This window comes from Heterocephalus glaber, unplaced genomic scaffold (genome assembly GCF_053883595.1).
Source record: "Heterocephalus glaber isolate CG9 unplaced genomic scaffold, H.glaber_assembly_v1.0 deba00001698, whole genome shotgun sequence".
Lineage (NCBI taxonomy): Eukaryota > Metazoa > Chordata > Mammalia > Rodentia > Bathyergidae > Heterocephalus > Heterocephalus glaber.
This window is the reverse complement of record NW_028258419.1, coordinates 549,042-569,208: the sequence shown is the minus strand read 5'-3', so window position 1 is coordinate 569,208 and position 20,167 is coordinate 549,042. Positions and strand designations below refer to the sequence as shown.

At 35.3% G+C, this 20,167-nt stretch overlaps 1 protein-coding gene across 14 annotated transcripts in view; it reads right to left on the bottom strand.

The window, feature by feature from the left end:
- Positions 1-20,167, bottom strand: part of Wdfy3 (WD repeat and FYVE domain containing 3) — a 304,615-nt gene that overhangs the window by 148,538 nt on the left and 135,910 nt on the right. For all 14 annotated transcript variants that reach the window (XM_087199311.1, XM_087199312.1, XM_087199309.1 and 11 more), the window contains 6 exons: positions 18,841-19,033; positions 15,749-15,935; positions 13,618-13,784; positions 5,918-6,385; positions 4,988-5,089; positions 1,964-2,157 (listed from right to left, as the gene is read on the bottom strand). In XM_087199311.1, coding sequence (XP_087055437.1) covers positions 1,964-2,157; positions 4,988-5,089; positions 5,918-6,385; positions 13,618-13,784; positions 15,749-15,935; positions 18,841-19,033 — 1,311 coding nt within the window. The remainder of the gene's footprint in view (positions 1-1,963; positions 2,158-4,987; positions 5,090-5,917; positions 6,386-13,617; positions 13,785-15,748; positions 15,936-18,840; positions 19,034-20,167) is intronic.

Genomic DNA, 20,167 nt, shown 5'->3' with positions numbered 1-20,167 from the left:
TAATTGTATCAAAAGCACATCAAATATTTTGCTAATTACAAAATGCCGTATTAAAGGCAGAAGATAAGTTCAGGTAACATTATCACACATTTCTTATAGACAGAGGTTATACCCAAATGATGGCTGACCAGCTTTTCCTCCATGCTTAACTGACAATGCCATCAATAAATTCAGTTTACAAAGTAATTTTAATTTTATTACATAAGTAAGATACATAACTCTAGTATAGCTTTATACCATTATGAAAACATATGTCTGTGAATGTGTATATAAATGGAATTTATTCTAGGAAGGGTCAGAGATGGTCAGGGCAGCCAAGATCTAAGCCTTCTGGTTCAATATAAAGTGACCATATACTCATGTCTTAGAAAGGGGATTCAATTTGGAGGACTTACAAGACATTTTCTCTTGCAAAGTGAGTTGGAGCCTGAGGGCTAAAATTCTGCCCTTTCCCAGAACAGCTTTTAAGAAATAAAACCTAAAGTAAACAAGTAAATGGAGCTCTTCATTCATTGAACTGCTATATTTTAGCTTAGCTCATTGTTAAAAATAGCATTATAATATCACCTGAAGTTTTACTGGGCACTTACTATGTACCAGGCATTAGGAGCTTTCTCATGTTATCTTCTTTAACCCTCTCTACAATCCTATGTGTTAGATACTACAGGTTAAATAACCCTTATCTAAAATGTCTGAGGCCAGAAATTTTCCAGACATTTTTCAGAATATTTGCATATATGCAATGAGATATTTTGAGGATGGAACCCAAGTCTAAATACAAAACTCATTCGTTTCTTATATATCTTATACATGTAGCCTGAAAGTAATTTTATGCAAATATTTTTAATGATATTAATGAAATAAAGTTTCATGGTATGGCACTGTCCAACTGTAGCACAACATCCAGCACTCAAAACCTTTCAGAATTTGGAGCATTCTGGATCTCAGATTTTCAGATTAGATATACTAAGCTGGGTATGGTGGCCCACACCTACAATCTCAGCACTTAGGAGGCTGAGGCAGAAGGATCACAGCAAGTCTGAGGTCAGCGTGGGTTATAAAGTGAGTTCAAGGCCAGTCTGAACTACACAGCACAATCTTACCTCAAAAAACAAAAACAAAACCAGAACAAATTAGGGGTGCTCAACCCTAATTATTTTATTACTATTAATATTTTACAAATAAGGAGTTAGGCCCCAACATGGTGAAATAATTTGCCAAAGACCGTACAGAATATATAATGGCAGAGGTAGGATTTAAACCCAAGATGGTCTAATTTCCCTTCTTGTATACTTAACCATGACATTATACAGCTCTGAACTACAATCTGAAATTTGTTTAAACATACACCGGGCTTCTTTCCCTTCTGTTTCAGTGTTTATAATATAGCTGGTGTCTACTATTACTTAAGACATAATTTATAATCTTTCCAGTTGTCAGGGGTCAGGTCTACTACTTACAAGGCAGTTGGTTATATGATCTCCTTAAACTTTCCCATGTGATAAATAGGGCATGACTTATTTTATAGGGCTGCTAAGGAGTAAAATGAAAAAAAATACATAAAACTCCTAGTACATTATTAATATCTATTAGAATATCCATTACGTATGTATGTACAAGGTAACATGTAACATTTTATTTCACATGTGGGTAACAGTGGGTGATTTCGATTGAAATATATATATAATATTTATTAAGATGCTCCATTTGGCTAATTTATTTTTAATTTAAGATAATTCCTATAAGTCAAGACAATTACTGTTAAGGTTTACTAACAGTAAGTCAATGTATACTGAAATGCATGAATGATTAGATTTTTTCCAAATCCCTAATGTGTATGAAATTATAGATTTTTTGGTACTTTGGATTTCTGAAATTTCCCTGTCTCTAACTGAAACATAAATCAATTGAAAATAATCTCGGGTTTTAGCAGCAAGAGTAGACACAGGCTCATCAGGCTCACCCTCAGGATGTCAGTCTTCAGCTGCAGCTCCGTGGGTGGGGCCGAGTGCATCAGCCCCAGAAGGGTGCCCATGTCGTCATCCCCATTGGGAGACAGCACCAGCTGCTGGATGGTCATCAGGGCATGCTGCCGGCACTGTGGGTACCGCACGATGTTGTGTGCACACCTGGCTCCTCCGAACTCTCGGAAGATTCCTTGAAGGAAGGAGAAAAGCATGGAGAACTTGAATGTTCTGAGGGCAGTCACGGAATTAAATCCAATTTCTTGGATAGACAGCAATTCAAAAGAATGCAAGTAGGGCTGGGGATTTAGCTCAGTGGTTCTGCCGCCTGCTGTGCAAGCGCAAGGACTGGAGTTCGATAACCGGTACCAAAAAAAAAAAAAAAAAAAAAATGCAAGTAAAACCTGCACAGCTATTTTGCCTTTTAAATGACAATGCTATACTATAGGATGCCAATGCACATACCCAGTTTTTATAGATTTCTTTTTTTTTTCATTAATTTTATTGGTATATTTTAGGTATACAATATGCTGACATTCATTATTGGGAATTTGTACCTTTACATGATAGATCTTGGTTCTTATTTTTTTCCTCATTCCCCTGCACTCCCTTCAACCCCTCCACCCCTCCCTATTTACAAAGATTTTGTTTCCATTTTTTCCTTTTCTCATATTTCTTTCTTTCCCCTACCTCACCCCACCCACTTCCCCTTTCCCTTTGGACCTTTTCTTCCTATTTCACATTATCTATTATACATCTCTAGATTTCTTAATGCAAGAAAGATGAATGGTCTGATACATTCACCATGTCCAAACACTCCAAACCTAGAACATGCAGAAATTTCACAGGTAAACATCAGGGGGCCTAACACAGAAACCAATTTATGTAAAAAGTTTTAGATAAACGATGTACCAAATAAATGAGATTGACAATGAATAAGGCTTTCGAAATAATATCAAGAGTAGAATAAGTCACCCTGAGAAAAACTGTAAGGAACTAACATTTTAGTCACACAGGTGGACAGAGGAACAAAGACATACTCTAAGCAGGAAAACCAGCCATGATGCTGTTCCAGAGCTGCCATGCAGCTCACTAAAGGGACCCTCATCCCTACCATGCAGCAGCTCACAGCCACACAGCTGGTAAGTGTGGGGCCAGGTCCACAGCCTTGCTCCTGCCCACAGGGACACTATTCTCAGAGCAAATACTGACCATGGGTGTGAAAACATGCACCAAGTGAGCCAAGTCACAGACTAATGTCCCCTAAGGAACTCTACTCTTTATGATTTTAGACTAGATGGTCTACAACTCCACTATTGACTATATCAAAATGGCACCATTATTATTTGTATGTCTGGTCACCTGTGAAACCTGAATTTCCTTCTGACTTGTGCTTCAATGAATGTTTACTGTGAGTAACTGACAGTGTCTTCTGCTGTGGCAGCCACTGTCCTCATCGTTGTGGCTGTTTGCTAACTATATAGAATTCCATGATCTTGCAGTGAATGTAGGTCATGTGCTTGAGATTTAGTACATGCAATTTGTGACACCCTTTGATTATGGGCAGGTCATGCTTACTTAACTACTAGCTGTCAGGGAAGGACCATCACATAACTGTAATGGATAATATTTCCTAAATGCTTACTATGAATAATGTAGTATTTTAAATGCCTTAACAAGGAAAAGAGAGACTGGATGAAAGAGCCATGTAAAAATGTTTGGCATCCCAGGAGGTGCATTAAGCAACTGTCACATAGGGCGAGCTCTCCAATCCCTTATAACAGCAGGATGGCCCAGGTCCTCCCTCTACAACTCTGTGACACGTCATCAAAATTTGCAGAATAAATTATTGTTCACATATCTTTATTATGCTTCTCAGGATCTCAGTCAACTAAATCTAATTGGTGGAAATAAGGAGATTATATATCACACCAGAAAATGTAGCCACAGTACCATTAAGCTTCATCATACTCACTGTTTCAATTACCTTCTAAATTCAATCAATTCTATTTGGCATTTGCCAAAATTGTATTTAAATAATTAGTTATATAATTAATGTGTTTACATCTTTCTCAGTTAGACTGTAATCTTCTTGGAGACAGAATTATCTCTGCATCTCTAAAACCCAGCACGGAACCAGGTGCACACAGTGTATTTTAAACATGCTGAAGGCCAAATTTCCCCTGCATTCAACACAGTCACGCCTCTGTGCAGGGGGCTCCATTGTGCAGGGCCTTCCCGTAACACGAAAGCATGTGCCAAGCTCCCAGCATATCCTCCAGAGGTCACTGAGGTCTGGGCCCAGCTGCTCACCTCAACTCCCACCCCCCTTGTTCATTCTTCAGGTTGCACTGACCTTATTACCTCATAGCTTTTGAGTGTTCACTAAAATTTCCAGGACTCTTTTTAAACAAGCACAATAGTTTATAAATACAGTTGGACTGTCTGTTAATTATACAAAGAAACTGAAACCACAGCTAAAGCAAACTACTCAATGAAATATTTTACCTTGGAAAGATTAAGTTTTAATAGAGAAGAATATTTTGATATTTCCCTAAGGTTTTTTTTTTTTTCTTTTGGTACTGGGGATCAAACTCCGGTCCTTGCACTTGCGCAGCAGGTGGCAAAACGACTGAGCTAAATCCCCAGCCCCCTAAGGTTTTAATGTTACAGTACTCCAACTTGTATTACCATAAAATTAAGAAAATCACCATATAAAGCAGATATTTTGGGGAAAAAATGCAAATTATTCAAATAAGAATGCATTATGTAAGTAAAAAATTAGAAAAAAACTAAGCACAAGGCATGGTATGAAAAAAGCAATTAAAAACATTTTCAAATAGTAACAATGTAATATATTTTGTCATTAGTGCACTTCAAGTGGTTAAAAAGGGCTGCACTTTGAAGGCTGTGACCGTCCCATCAATGGATCAACAGTTTTTCCTCCAAGTGCAGGCGCTTCTCAGAGCGAGGGCCCCTGAGAACCATAAACAGGGCCGTCCTGCTCGTGACTTTCCAGTTACCTGCGTTCGTGTTGGACCCCTGCAGGAGCACAGTCAGTGTCTCCATGACCAACAGAGCCAGGTGCTTTTGGTCTTCAACTGAACTATTGTTTCTTGAGTCCCCTACGAAAAAAGTTCAGATGCAAATCACAAAAGCAATACGCTTATTTTTTCTTGATTTAGTTTTAATAATTCCTTTAAATATTTCCCTGATATTCACTTTCCACTAGAACAGCTGATATAATACAACCTTTAAAATGATATGTGTATCCAACATCGTGCTAAAAGTGAGCTCAAAATGAACAGATTTTACTAGCAAGTTATCTAATAAATATTAAAAATTAAAATGTCAAAATTAAATACATAAACCCTAATAGGGATTTTAATTAAGGGTGTCAACAGGAGAATGCTAGATTTTAATGTACCAAAAAGAAAGAAGACTTCAAGAATAAACTGACCTATTCAATTTGTATTAATTTACACTTAATACTAATTACCAGAAATAACTACACTTCTTATAGATTTATCAAAAAGGTACCTAATGATAATATGTATGTGTAAATAACATCCCAAAATATATATTTGCTTTCTACAAGAAAACCATCTGAAATAGCCACACATTTAATTATACAGAATAATAAATTTTGATTAATAATTCCAATTATTTCCAGATTTTTTAAAATTCCCACTTAGAAGCAGAAAATAACAAACACTAGATATGAGGATCACACATGCTATTCCTCAGCTTCTACTGAGGAAAAAACTCTTCCCCAGTTTCCTAACAGAAGTTTGGTTGAACCAACAGACTTTGGGAAACATTCACTAGAATGTCACAGTAACACACACAAGGAAGTCACTCGAGTTGAAAACCACAGGAAAGGCACAAGAGGAGTAAACAACCTTCCTAAACCCCTTTACCAAACAAGAACAAAGTTATGGAAAAGGCTTTACCTTGTTCATGCAGTGCCTGAGTTGGATCTTTCAAGAGGGCAGCATATTTATGCAAAAGGTTTACCATGACCTCCAGAAGGCCCACCTCCCTGAACACATCTTTAAATATGTAGTCATGTCTTGTAAACTTAAGAAGGGTTCTCATGGCAACAATGCTACAGTGGTAAGAAGAGCTAGATTTTAAGAGGATACTAACACTAATAAGTTCTTTACAAGGGATGTAATTTAAGCTAAAAACAACAAACTCCAGCATCTCAAAGTATTTGTTTTGGACTTCTGGGAGTTTAGAAATCTTCTCAGCAAACTGTGACAGAGTGTGCTGTGACTCTAGGATGAAGTAGTTGGCATTGTCGGCCATATAAATGTTTGTGATGGCATCCAGGATGATCTGGGCCAGGAAGCTGGTTTTTGCTTTTAAAAATGCATTCTGAAGAACTGCAAAGGCCTGGATGTTTCTCACACTGTGACCTAAAATAGGAAACGAGAACACAAAAGTAGGTGCTATGTGATATTTTAGTCATGGCAAATTGATTTGTATAAACATAACATGAATTTCAGCATTTACCACCTATTTGCTAAGAACATGCCCAGTGTGCACAAAAGGTCTTATTTTTCCTTAATAGGTTCAAATCATTTAATTAAAAATAAGTAACACCAATTAAAACTTTAACGTGCCATTATAAACATTCCAATTCAAGACTAGCATGTGTCAAAAAATGAAAGTGCTTTAGACAGAATAAAATCATATTACATTACATAGGCTGGCTTTTGGCTTTGGAAATATGTGTTGCATGCTGTTTCCTCTAAGGCTGATCTTGACTGCAAGAACAGCCACTTCTCAATTTGAAAAGACTGAGGCTGAAAAATGTAACCAACCGGGTATCGCAAGAATGAATGGAAGGAAATTAGGAGGGGGGATTCTCTAAGTCTCAGCTTTCCCGTTATAATTACAGCATTATAATTTTCATAAATTTTAATTTGGTAATTTTTTTCAAGCTAAAATTATAATTTCTTTATATAAACATTTGTTAAAGCAATTTGCCACCTATTAAATATATTTTTAAGCCTTTGATTTTCAAATGCATCAATTAGAAAATAAACATCTTTATACATGGATGCTGTGGGGCAAATTAATGACACTAATACACAGAAAGTTACATTTGAAGCACATAAAAACAAAGGTTTGCCTCTAAAAATTGTCCCTAGTTCCACAACTATTAGGTGTATTTAAGCATTTGCAAGAGTGACAACAAATGTTAACACTGATTGTTATACAATAAATTGGATTTTAGAAACACGGTATAAACAGAACTAGGAAAAACACAAAATGGGTTAGATAGATTGCTAAGAAATCCTGACATGAACATCTCTGAAAAATGCAGAATTTTAAAAATCTTCAGCCTATACATTATTTCAATTTTCCTCTACAACATCTAAATGTATTTGATATATGGCACATATCATGGGTTTATCTTTATTTTGAATTCCTTGCTAACAGTATGTTTGCTCATTTCAGGACATTTTAAACTTTTTACTACCTGTAGACCACCAAAAATCAAGCTTAGATAAATTAATATACAAATATAAAAGCCTGACTACATGTGAGAAAAGTGACAAATTAAGATAAAAATGAAGTCTAGCCAATACTGTACACCTTTCAGCTATGTGATAATATTAATCATCACTAAAGAAATTAGAAGAGCTACATTTAGGTTAATATAAAAAAAAAATCTAATTTTTTGGGTAAGTTTGGTCGTTATTTGGTTTCAAGCAATGTTGTTCACAAATGTAAGACATATTAGGGACTGGGGATTTAGCTCAGTGGTTCTGGTGGCTGCTTCGCAAGTGCAAGATCCTGAGTTTGATCCCCGGTACCAAAAAAAAAAAAAAAAAAAAGACATATTAATAACCAACAACGAGGACAAACTACCATAAAGGCAACAATAGTTTAAACAACACTGTGCACATGTAAACACAATTAAGTATAAAATATGGTAATCTTCATATACAAAGATAACCTTAGAAATAGAGGTCTGCACTTTAGCAGGCTTACAAATTTTAAAGTAAGTAATTTTTCAATTCATCTTTAATCCTATCTGTTATCCAACTCTTTTAGGGGCCATCAGAATAGGTTGTGATAGGGTAATTAAAATAGGCTGATCACAGTAAATGGCCAAGGAACACTGAGATGGACTCATCCCCATGGCTGACATCAAGAGCAAAGTATTTAACCAGCACAATAACCACTCAGTCTAATCTACATTTAAGCTCAATCACTTCTTCCAGGTAAGTGACAGAAAACGATTGTTTACTTGTACAATATTATTTCCAAATTTTAAAGTCCATGCATAATGGAAATAGGCTCTGATAATTTAGCTTTCTAGTAGAAAAGAAGTATCTAAAGGAACAGCTGAATATGAATACTAAAATCAGTGGCACACAAATTTGAAGTACACTGTATTTTGAACGCTGATATTATGAGAAGTAGTTATTTGTCATAGTCATTGAATTCCTAAAATAGTCAATTAGGAAAAGTGGAATAATAATTTAAAAATTTAAATAATATATATGATAGGCATATTTCTTAAATACTAGCACATAAAAGCTCTAGTATTTTAGCTAACAGTCATATCTTATTTAAGTTTCAAAGTTTGCATTAATTAACTTCAATCTTTTTGGCACAAAAATAGCTAAAAGAAATAATGATAAAATGAGAAAAGCACTCTAAAATATGAAAAGCACTCTAAAATATGACAATCACCACTTCATTCCTCTTAAGTCTGTATATGTAGAAGCAAAAGAAATGAATTAGTCCAAGGTTTAGAAGAACATCTACATAGACAACAAAGAATAGAGCTATCCTATTTTCTGTCTAGTGAAAAAGGTGAAAGTAAACATATTAAAAAGGAACCTAAATGATAGAACATAAGTAAAATAAATCTAAATAAAAAATGCAAAACTTCATTCAATGAATAGATTCTAAGTATTACCTACTAGATTCAATGTCACCAGAGTCAGACTGCAAAGACAAAGCTGAAGAGGAAGATGAATACAAACAATGGCCAGAGATGTCTATGGTGAGCCAGGTGGGGTGGTAGCACACACCTGTAATCCCAATGCTTGGGAGGCTGAGGCAGGAGGATCACCAAGAGATGGAGGCCAGCCTGGGCTACACAGTGAGGCTCTGTCTCAAAAAACAAAACCAAACAACAAAAACCTAACAAAAAAACCACAAAACCCAAAACAACAAAGATGCTGACAGTGATTCAGGATAGCTTCCCAGGATAAAAGCTAAATTAGAGGAGAGGCAAGCAGAACTAGGAAAGAAAGATGGAATCAGTAAGTGTCCAGGAAGTGTAAGACAAAAAATAATGAGTAGACACATGTGGGCTAATAGAAATGGTTATAAATAGCCTGTTGAGTCATACTCTGGAAGCCAGTGAAAGTCTGTCCTGGGCATGCCTACAACCAAACTGAATGGCACACCATGAGCGCTTCAAAGCAAGTTAACGCTGAAGGAAGGCAGCAGGCACTACAGGTACCAGACTGAACAAAAATGCACAAAGGAGAAAATACCTTATACTCTTATACTGGTGCCACCTAAACTAATGTGATAAGAAAACTTCTGTAAGGTGAAGTCAGACAGAAGTTTAGGGAAGCACAGATATTGTCATTTTTCATGATGAGCTAAATTCTCTGTGATAAATATACTGAAACATTCAATTTGTGGAAAAAATGTGGAATGAGAGCCGTGAGTTATGATGGAGTGCAAACTCATAATAGTGACATACTCGTGAACACAAGAATACCCTGAAGTTGGCATGAAACCAATGAGTGGTTCCCATTTAAAGGGGAGACTTGCTGTTTTCTTTAATGCCATTCTTTGGAAAATCCCTCTGCTGATCAGGATACAAAGTTTTATAAAAGCTCTTGCTGTACACTACAGAAACAGAAGTCATTTTCAAATAATAACGTGCATACATACATGCAAACAAATATGCTCATAAGTAGTAACTGAGTTGGCTTTTTCTTTTAAATTTTGTACCTCTATGCTATCTCATTTGATCTATAATTAGTGCCAAGACCAAGGTAGGTAAGCTGTAATTATGCATACAACATCAGAAGGTACACATATTCACAATTCCTTTTAAAATGTAACTGTACCACTAATTTAGTAAAAAATTCCTTGGCAACAAGAATATCCTTTTCATAGATGATCAAAGGGAAATCAGTGAAAGCAAAAAATATATTTCCCAAAAGCATTGTGAATAAATAATTGACAGGAGGCTACAACTACATGACATTGTTACAACTGGCATTACCCATCTCCTTTCCTATACAATAGTCTATCACCTCTAATCCAAACAAGATTAATAAGAAATGTACCGGAAAAAAGAAAGTGATTTCTTTCATAAAACTACCAACAAGAATAAAACATTTGGCCGGGGATGTAGCTCAGTGGCACTGTGCCTGTCTGGCAAGCACAAGGTCCTGAGCTCAATCCTTGGTACAGGGAAAAAAAAAAAGAATAAAACATTTAAGGATACATTTAACAAATAACCTGAAAGTTCCATGCAATGAAAACTATAAAACACTGCTGACAGAAAAGAAGACCAAAATAAATGGAGAGCAATATGATACTCATGGATTGATTGCAGAATCCCATACTATTAACACGTCAGTTCCTCCCCCAGAAGACCTAAGATTCAGTATATTCCCAATCACCATCATAGCAGACTTCTCCTCCCAACAAGTGACATAACAAATTTACATGGAAGGTCAAGGGACCTAGAATAGCCAAAATAATTTTCAAAAGAACACAATTACACAACTTAAAAGACCTAATTTTAAGACTTAAAAAATAAAACTATAGTAATCGAAACAGTCTAGTATTGTCTTAAAGATAGACACACAGACAAAGTTAAACAGAGTTCAGAAAGAGTCTCAGACATAGTGTTACACAGGGTCTTTTCAAGAAAGTGTCCTGGCATACTGGTATAGCCAAATGAAAACAAACAACCCCCCAAATAAATAAACACTTACTTCCTGTTCTATGCAACAACTAATTTAAAATGATCTTTGTAAGAGTTAAGAGGAAGCACTGGACAAAGAAAATATTAAAAGAAAATACTGGTGACAATCCTAGTAAATCTGGAGTAGGTAAAGATTTCAATGGGGGAAAATGAAAAATTGGATTTCACCCCCGAAAAACTTATGTTCTTCAAAAGATGACGTTAACAGAGAGGAAAAAAAGGCAAGACTAAAAGAACCTACCTACAAAATATGTATTTAAGGATAAAGAGGTGATAAAGGACTTATTCAGAATATCTGAAGAACTTGTATAACTCCAATAAAACAAACAACCCTATCAAGCAATCAGCACATTGACCTAAAACAAAGGAGAGATAAAATTGACAACCAAGTCCATTTGCATAATGAAAATTAAAAGCAATTAGATACTAGGAAACACTCACTAGAATCCCTAAAATTAAAAATAAAAAAAGCTAATAGCACCAAGTGCTGTTAAGGATGTCAAGCCACTGGGACTTCTGCACACTCCCACTGTGAATGCTCACTGGGATGACCACTTCAGAAAAGAGGTGGCTGTTTCGCATAAAGTTAAACCCGCATCTACCACATGACCCAGAAATTCCGGTGGTTGGGAGTTACCCAAAAGAAATGAAAACATATGTTCCTAAAACTTTTATATGAATGTTCATAGTAGCTTTCTTCATGATAGTCAAATACAAGCAAATGTCTATCATGGGGTAAATGGATGTAGAAACTAGTTTGTCCAAACAGTGAAAAATGACCCACTACTAAAAAGACTAAAACATGTGATAGTGTGGCGGAATCTCAAACACAGTACTCTAAGAGAAAGAATCCAGACACACAAGACCACACACTGTATGATTTCAGTTTCTGAAATTCTGGAATGAGGGAAACCAAAGCAGATCAGTTATTGCCAAACAAGGGGTGGAGTGGGTAAGGTGTGGGAGGAATGGCTGCAAGAGAAACAGAGAGCCTTTTAAAGGATAAATATATGCCATATCATGACTATAGTGTGATTATACAATCACACACTTACCAAGATTAAGTAAACGCAACACTTTGATGGACAGATTTAAATAGATGAAAATTATACCTCAATAATGCTGGCAAAAAAGGACAAAAAATCAACAAAAGATGACAGTCCATTATTCCGTCTCTATGGGGCACAGCTACCTCCTTGGCCCCTCAGTAATCTAACCAAGTAGCCTTGGGAAACAGACACTTTCGACTTATGCAAGAAACTAAATGAGGAGGCTTGACCTGTTCATTTTATAGAACATTATATCAGCTTTTCTGAAGAAGAAATGGATGCTTAGAAAAGTTAAGTCATTCATAATTCTATGAATTCTGGCTTCAAGGGCAACATCCTTTCTAGTTTCCCTTGTTTTCATAGAGTCTCACGATGACCCCAGCAGAACTGGGTTATATAGTCATGATCCCTATTATTAATGGGACAAAAACCAGACAATGACATTATGCAAAAGAATAATCTTGCTGCAATAATTATATTATTATAAAATTATGCTATTGTACTTAGCTATTACATGAATATCAAGATCAGATTGATTAATCAAATGAAACAATAATAAGGTATGAAATAAAAGTATATTCCTGAGTTAATTTCGCATTAAGTAACAGAAAGATTTAACTACAGAATATTGAAGTGGGAGTCTATAAATTTTATTGAGACTATTTTTTTCATATTAAATAAAATGAAACACCGAACTACTCAGGCATAAGTGTGACTTTGTAACACACTTATTTCAGAGACTTGTTTAAAGGTTCTATACAACCTATTCACTGGGATACAGCACAACATAGTGACTTTGAGGGCTCCATCTATTCTCATGAATTTAAAAACTTACAACTGCTGACTTCTTTGTCATAGAATGAATAGATTTACATTGTAAAATTTAAGTAACCAGACATATTGGTACTTGTGGCTGAAGTTTACACAGAAACATCACGAACCTATTGAAAATTTTAAGTGACAAATCACATTAAAGGAAGTGTTAGAGGTCTCCAGATTTAGATTCTTTTGGAACAATTACTGTGAATTCAAAATAAATAAACAACAAAAATAGCTTGTATTCATATGTCATTAAATGTTCTTTACTATGGAATATTTTTTTTTTTTTAGTAAAAGATCACTAAATAAAGATTCAAATGTTAGAAAATCTGAGCCATTATTCCAACTTGAAATAATGAACTAATGAAATAATAATGAAATAATGTAACTGCTTTTACTTAGGTTTCTTTAGTTTTAAATACAGCATTTATACCTTATGCTTCCCATAAATACCAGTGGGTATAGAGATTAGAATATGAATTAAGTTCAAGCCACATAGTCGAAATACATGGAACGCCAACATTCCAAGGCAGCACGGTTAGATTTAAAATTGAGCATTAAATAAAATGTCTCATTGTTTGATTTCATATTTTCATAATATTACTTTCAAATATTTGATCTGGTAAAGACTAAAGACTATTAAGAGATTCTTATCTAGACTTAAGCACAAATAGCACAAATTTTAATGAAAAACAAAATACTATTTTGAACAAGTAATGTAAACAAAGAATAACCAAAGCCAGGCAGATGAATTCTTCTCATTTCTCTGCAGAGCTTAGAAAAGGGATAAACCACCCACCTTTGCCTGCAGGCTGAGGTACTGCGAATCCGGGCAACAGGAAGGGCGCCCCTGTGGTGATCCCCGCTGGCTTCAGCTCATGGATGCCATATGTGGTCAGGGAAGTTATCAGATTAACCAGGTCTTTCAAGGCATCTTTGGACTCAGCCTCTTTTGCTTGTTCCAATCTAAAAAGAGTACAATTTAACAAATATTTTTTCTCTTTGGTTCTAGCCTTAAATTTATTACAGAAAGTATTTTTCAATTATTTATTCAATTTGTTCAGTAAACAAATGTATAAAGTACACTGAGAAGTTTCTTCTTATAATATTTCCTATATTAAAAGCTTCAGAAAACTATAAATTTTTAAGACTATGGTGCATTTGAAAGAAATCAGATCAATCATGAAAGTGCCCATTTGACTACTGTTATTTTAGGTAAATCACTAATCTTTGGCAGAAAGTCTCTATATAATAAAAGCATTAGATTAAGTATATTTTCAAGTTCCCTAAAGCTCTAAGGTTATTTTAAGTTTCACTGTTTACAACCAAAGCCTTATTAACTAGTCTTTCTTAAGATATCCATTCAGTTAACAACGTTTAAAAATGAACTCTAAGAGTTCTAAAAATTTTATCTGTATTTCATGAATTTAGGTACTATTGTTAAATAAAGTTCTGAGAATCATTTTAATAATTTTTTAATAATCAAAATTCCTTCTAAAAGAACTCTGGGGTCATGGGGGAATTATCTTTTGACTATGGCTTTACTAAGAATATAAAATGGGCACAATAATATCTCTTTTTCTTAAAGAATAAGATTTATTGGGTTTTTCCCCAAACAGAAAAATGTCATTCTCATCAAAATAAATTTGGAGAATGTGCAGAAGTAAGAAGAAACAGGATTCTTAACCTCACAACCCAGATAATTACTTTCAACCTTCAGATGGACTTTTTAAGACTTATTTCTTTTAACCTGAAAGTTTAATTTTTACAATATCTATTCTCACAATACATGCACAATTTTTAACCTCACCCTTTTTTTTCATTTCCCAGTGTTAGGCATGTGCTTCTCCATGTTAGTACAAGCTCCCCCTACACACCCTTCTAATGCCACGCACAGCCAACCGTGGTGCCAACCACACCTTTGGCAGGGGACAGTCAGACAGCGTGTACAATATAACAGCGCTAGAAGACATAAAAATTTCTTTACATTTAGGATTATATTACTAGGATTAATAACTGCAATGAAAGTACTGTGATAAGAATATCAATATTTTTGAGGCCTCTGACAATACATGTCAACCTGCATTCTCAAAGAATTGTACCAATTCATACCCTACTAGTAAGCTGAAGCTGTTATTTCAATTATGTATGTCCTCTTTTATAAATGAGGATGTACATAAAAAGGACATTCTTGGGAGCTATGAAAATATTAACTGAGAGCAAGTAGGTTAAACTTGTGGTAGAAGTAAGTTAACAAAATAGTGTTATCTTTGGATAAGTCAAATGATTTAAAAATGACGGGGCCAGGGATTTAGCTCAGTGGCACCACACCTGCCTCGCAAGCGCAAGGACCTGAGTTTGATCCCCAGTACCAAAAAGTAAACAAATAAATAAATAAATAGTGGCCCAGGAACAGCTAGCAAGAAAAAATACTTTCTTCCCAGTAAAATTTGTGAACAGCCACTTTCTAAGTATATACATGTACTGTTTGCAATTTAAAAGGAGGGGAAATGAAATATTTTGGAATAAGTAATTGGTTTTCTATATATATTTGTAAAGTCTCATTCATCTATATAATTTTCTTGCTATTAACTAGCAAGTACTATAAAACATGGACAAGAAAAATACAAGTAAGCATGAAGAGTGTATACTTCAGAAGATGTTAACTTCTTTTCCCTCAGTTACTAAACAAGGGAAGTTCATACTTAACCTCTAATTCCATGTTTGTAATCTGGATCTGCCAATTCAATTGTAAATGTACTTTTGTCTCTCTGTTGGCAGAACAGGAATAAAAAGAGAGAAAAGCCAAGAGGATGCTCAGGTATATATTAAATGTTTGCTTGATTCCTTTTCCTATAATCTCAAATCTCCTTTTATTAAAAAAAATTGATCAGACATATAAAACATATTCTTAAATTGTGGAGTTTTACCTAAGCAAGAGATCACAAAGAAAATTGTATCCTTGCCATATCCGAAAATCATCCAAAAGTGTTTGGGAAACATCACTGGAATCTTTCAGGAAGCAAGAAAGCCTGGCAAACATTTCAACAGTCTCTAGGGGAGACAGGTCATCCGACTGCTGCATGTTCTGAACACATGTAGATAAACATTCTTTTTCTGCAAAAATAAACATTTAGACACATATATGTACATTGCTTATGAAAATTTTCTTCATCCTTAACTCATGTTTAATGAAACATTAATTTTTAATGCACTTTAAAAATGCTATGAGATTACTTCCAAAACTGCTATACAGATTCAATGCAATCCCCGATTGAAATCCCAACAACATATTTCACAGAACTAGAGAAAACAATCCAAAAGTTCATCTGGAACCATAAGAGACCTAAAACAACAAAAGCAATTCTAGGCAACAGGGCCATGGAAGAGGGTATCACAATTCCCAACTTGAAACTACTACAAAGCCACTGAGATAAAAACAGCACGGTACTGGCAAAGAAACAGACCCGAGGATCAGTGGAATAGATTAGAAGATGCAGAAACAACTCCAGACATACTCAGCTACCTCATCTTTGACAAAGGAGCCAACCATTCTCACTGGAGGAAAGAGAGACTCTTGTTGGAAAGACTGGATTTCAACTTGCCAAAGATTAAAACTAGATCCCTGTTTTTCACCATGCACTAAACTAAAATCGAAGTGGATTAAAGATCTAAATATTAAAACAAAAACACTAAACTTGCTGGAAGATAAGTTAGGTAGAACTCTCGAAGACATTGGCATAGGCAAGGACTTTACGAACAAATCCTCAATAGCACAGGAACTAGCACAAAGAATCAACAACTGGGATCTCATTTTATTAAAAAGCTTCTGCACTGCAAGAGAAACCCACCAACAGAGCTAAGAGACAACCTACAATGTGGGAAAAAATTTTTACCAGCTGCTCCTCAGACAAAGGTCTACTATCTAGAATATAAGAAGAACTCAAAAAAATCAGACCCCCCCAAATTTAAAGACCCAATTCAAAAATGGGCATCTGAAATGAATAGACATTTCTCAGGCAAAGAAGTAAAAGCAAATAAACATATGAAAAAATGTTCAACATCCCTGGTCATTTGAGAGATGCAGATGAAAACAACGCTGAGATTTCACCTCACACCAGAAAGCATGGCTGCTGGCATGAAATCAACCAATAACAAATGCTGGCAGGGTTGTGGGGAGAAAGGAACCCTTCTTCATTGTTGGTGGGAGTGTAGACTGGTGCAACCACTGTGGAAATCAGTATGGAAATACCTCAAAGAACTAGGGTTGGAAGTCTCATTTGACCCAGCTATTCCTCTACTGAGTATCTTCCCAAAAGAATTAAAAGAATCATACCACAGTGATATATGTGCACCCGTAGCGGCACAGTTTGTAATAGCTAAAATTTGGAAACAGCCCAATTGTCCATCAACTGGAGACTGGATAAAGAAGATGTGTTTTTTTTTAAATAAAATGGAGTACTACTCAGCCATAAAGAATGAGAAACTGGAGACATTTGTAGCTAAGCGGATGCACATTAAGGCTATATTCTTAAGTGAAATAAATAGGACACACGTGTGTAAATACCGAATAGTTTCTCTGGTGTGGAAAACTAAAAGTGTAAATAAGAATCAAAATGTATAACTGATACTGTGAAATAGGAAGAAAATGTCTAAAGGAGTAGGAGAAATGGGAGGGGTAGGGGAAAGGAAAGAAGGGAAAAGCAAAAATATGAGAAAAGGAAAAACATGGAAACAAAGTCTTTATAAATAGGGAAGGATGGAGGGGGTGAAGGGAGGCAGGGGAATGGGGGAAAAAAATAAGAACCAAGATACATCATATAAGGGTATAAGACCCCAATGATGAATGTAACTGTATTGTATACCTAAAATGTACCAATAAACTAAATAGAAAAAAAATACCATGGGACAAAAGTTACACATTCTAAAAGTAAAAGTACAATTCAGAATCACTGAGGAAGTCTTGCCTCTAAGCAGTAAACAAAGGATATTACAGAGACATGTAGAAAAATAGTTAATGCTTACTACAGTCTGTAAATCATATTTTGATGTCTTACAATTAAACAAAATGACTGGCCACTCCTTGATTTTTTTATCTCTTATATTGATAAAATATCAGAATGAAAAACTACCTTCTAAGTTTAAGAAGCAGAAATTCATTAAAGTTCAACTCAGAGTGAATACAGACTAATGAGATACCTAAATTCTTTAGGATCTAAAATTTTAAAATTATGTTAAAATTATGTTATGTATATCACTAGTTTGAAACATAATCATACTCTATCACCAACTTCAAGGGGCCACTGTCACATGAGAAAAGCTAAGGTTACCACTAAAAAAAGTAGAAACACTTAATGACTAATTCATGTATTAGGCACCAGGACTCACATAGAGCTGTATAAATTATTTTGAGGTTCAAAATAAATTATATAAATTAAATAAGTAAACTATTTTCAGATGCTAATTATATCTTATACAGACATTTTAGACAGTTGGTTATTTTGTATGAACTGGACAGATTAAATCTTCATTACTAAAGTATTCACCTTATTCAGTGGTGACAAACCTATGGCAATGTGTGCCGCAGTGGGCTGTTTGAGAGCTCTGAAAGGTTCACCATCACTGCCCTAATTCCTTCTATTCTGCATTGGAGAGATTATTATCTGCTACTTATGAAATATCTGGAAAAAGACTGATTATATCAAATAGTTCAAAAACATCTGTTTTTTCAGTAAAAGAACAGGGAATGACAGAACTTACACTGGATTATGAATAACAGTTATACAACAACAAAATCACTTTACCTCTTATAGCGAGTGATCAGTCAGACCTTATGAAAATTTCTTACATTTGAAATGTTCAGCAAATTAAAAAAATCCTTTTCTCCTGGGCAATTTATTTTTTTAATTTAAAGCCCAATCTGAGGATAATTGAGAAACGGTAATAAATCTGCCATCAGATGGAGAAAGGTAGGACAAAGTGAAAACCCAAACCCTAGATCACATACTACAGAGCTTCGCACCATGAATGTACTTGACCACATTGACGCTGAGCCCGTGCCGGGAGATGGTCATCAGGACCTCCCCAGCGCTCTTCCTCCACGGTAGGTTGTAGGGGGGGCACCACGAGGTTATTGCACTGAACAGAAGCTGGAGGTCATCCTTCTGTGCCAGCTCCTCTGCTGGGGAAACAAAGCTGCAGAGTTTCACTAAGATCTAAAACACAAAAGGAAACACAAGTGCAGTATGTAAGTAAGTAAATAAGCAGCGAGGAAAGAAGTACTATAAAAGGACTGTCGGGAGCAATTCTACATGATTTTTTTAAAAGTTCTGAATGAGGATTGGGAAATGTCATTAAAGCCACCATGACCAATGCTCTTAGGTCACATTAAAAAAGACACCTACAATTTAGAAGCGTACCAGGCTAAAGCAGCAAGCCAGCTCTACTTATGTGAGCTTAAAGAATATTTACTATTCTCTCTTTGCCATGGTATTTTTGGCATACCTTGGTTTCAAACAGGATGAAACAGCACTCCCTTTCACAGTCTACATTTTACCCAACTTAGTACTTTAGTCCGTAGTTTACACTGTTGAAATGCAACTTTCTTCTCTAAAAGAAGAGTTTTAGGGAGATGAGAGATTTAAAATAGATCTTTCAAAGTAAAGGAATTTTTACATTGCTTCAGTTTTGTACACAAGTAAAAGAGGCTATATGAATAATATGTCATCTTAACTTGGATGTATTTTTTCCTCGTATCTAGGTGCCAACAACTTCCTTAAGCCTGGCTTTCAAAGAAGACTCAAGACCTCTCAACTCCAGAATCAAAACTTATTTCATAAGTTTGAGTAGCAAAATACACAGTGCATAAGTGCTCACAGAATCAAGAGCTTACCTCTGGGGATAGTAGCGATTCCCAACCAATGACATTACTATGTGACATATGTGTATCTTTTCCCAAATGTGAATACATACAGTCAAATGCAACAGGGGTCCACATGCCCAGAGGGGTGCACTGTTGATTATATTCTTTGTTGGTTCTGACACTGCCTCATGTGGTTAGAGGGACAGATGCCATTTCTCGAATTTGTGACATAGAAAACAAACCTAAAAATAGAAAAGGATTTTTTCCAAAACCAAATCCCTATTTTGAAAAATAAAACTGATTTAATGATTCCATGAATATGTTGACTCCTAAGATAATTAGTTCTTTTTTTTTCTCTAAGATAATTAGTTCTTAATCTTTACAGGCCAATGATTCTTAAAATGATCTAGTGTAACTTTTCCATTTTACAGGCTGGAGAAGCATGGAGTCTCCCTCTCACACCTCTTCTGCCCCTGCAGTGGCCACT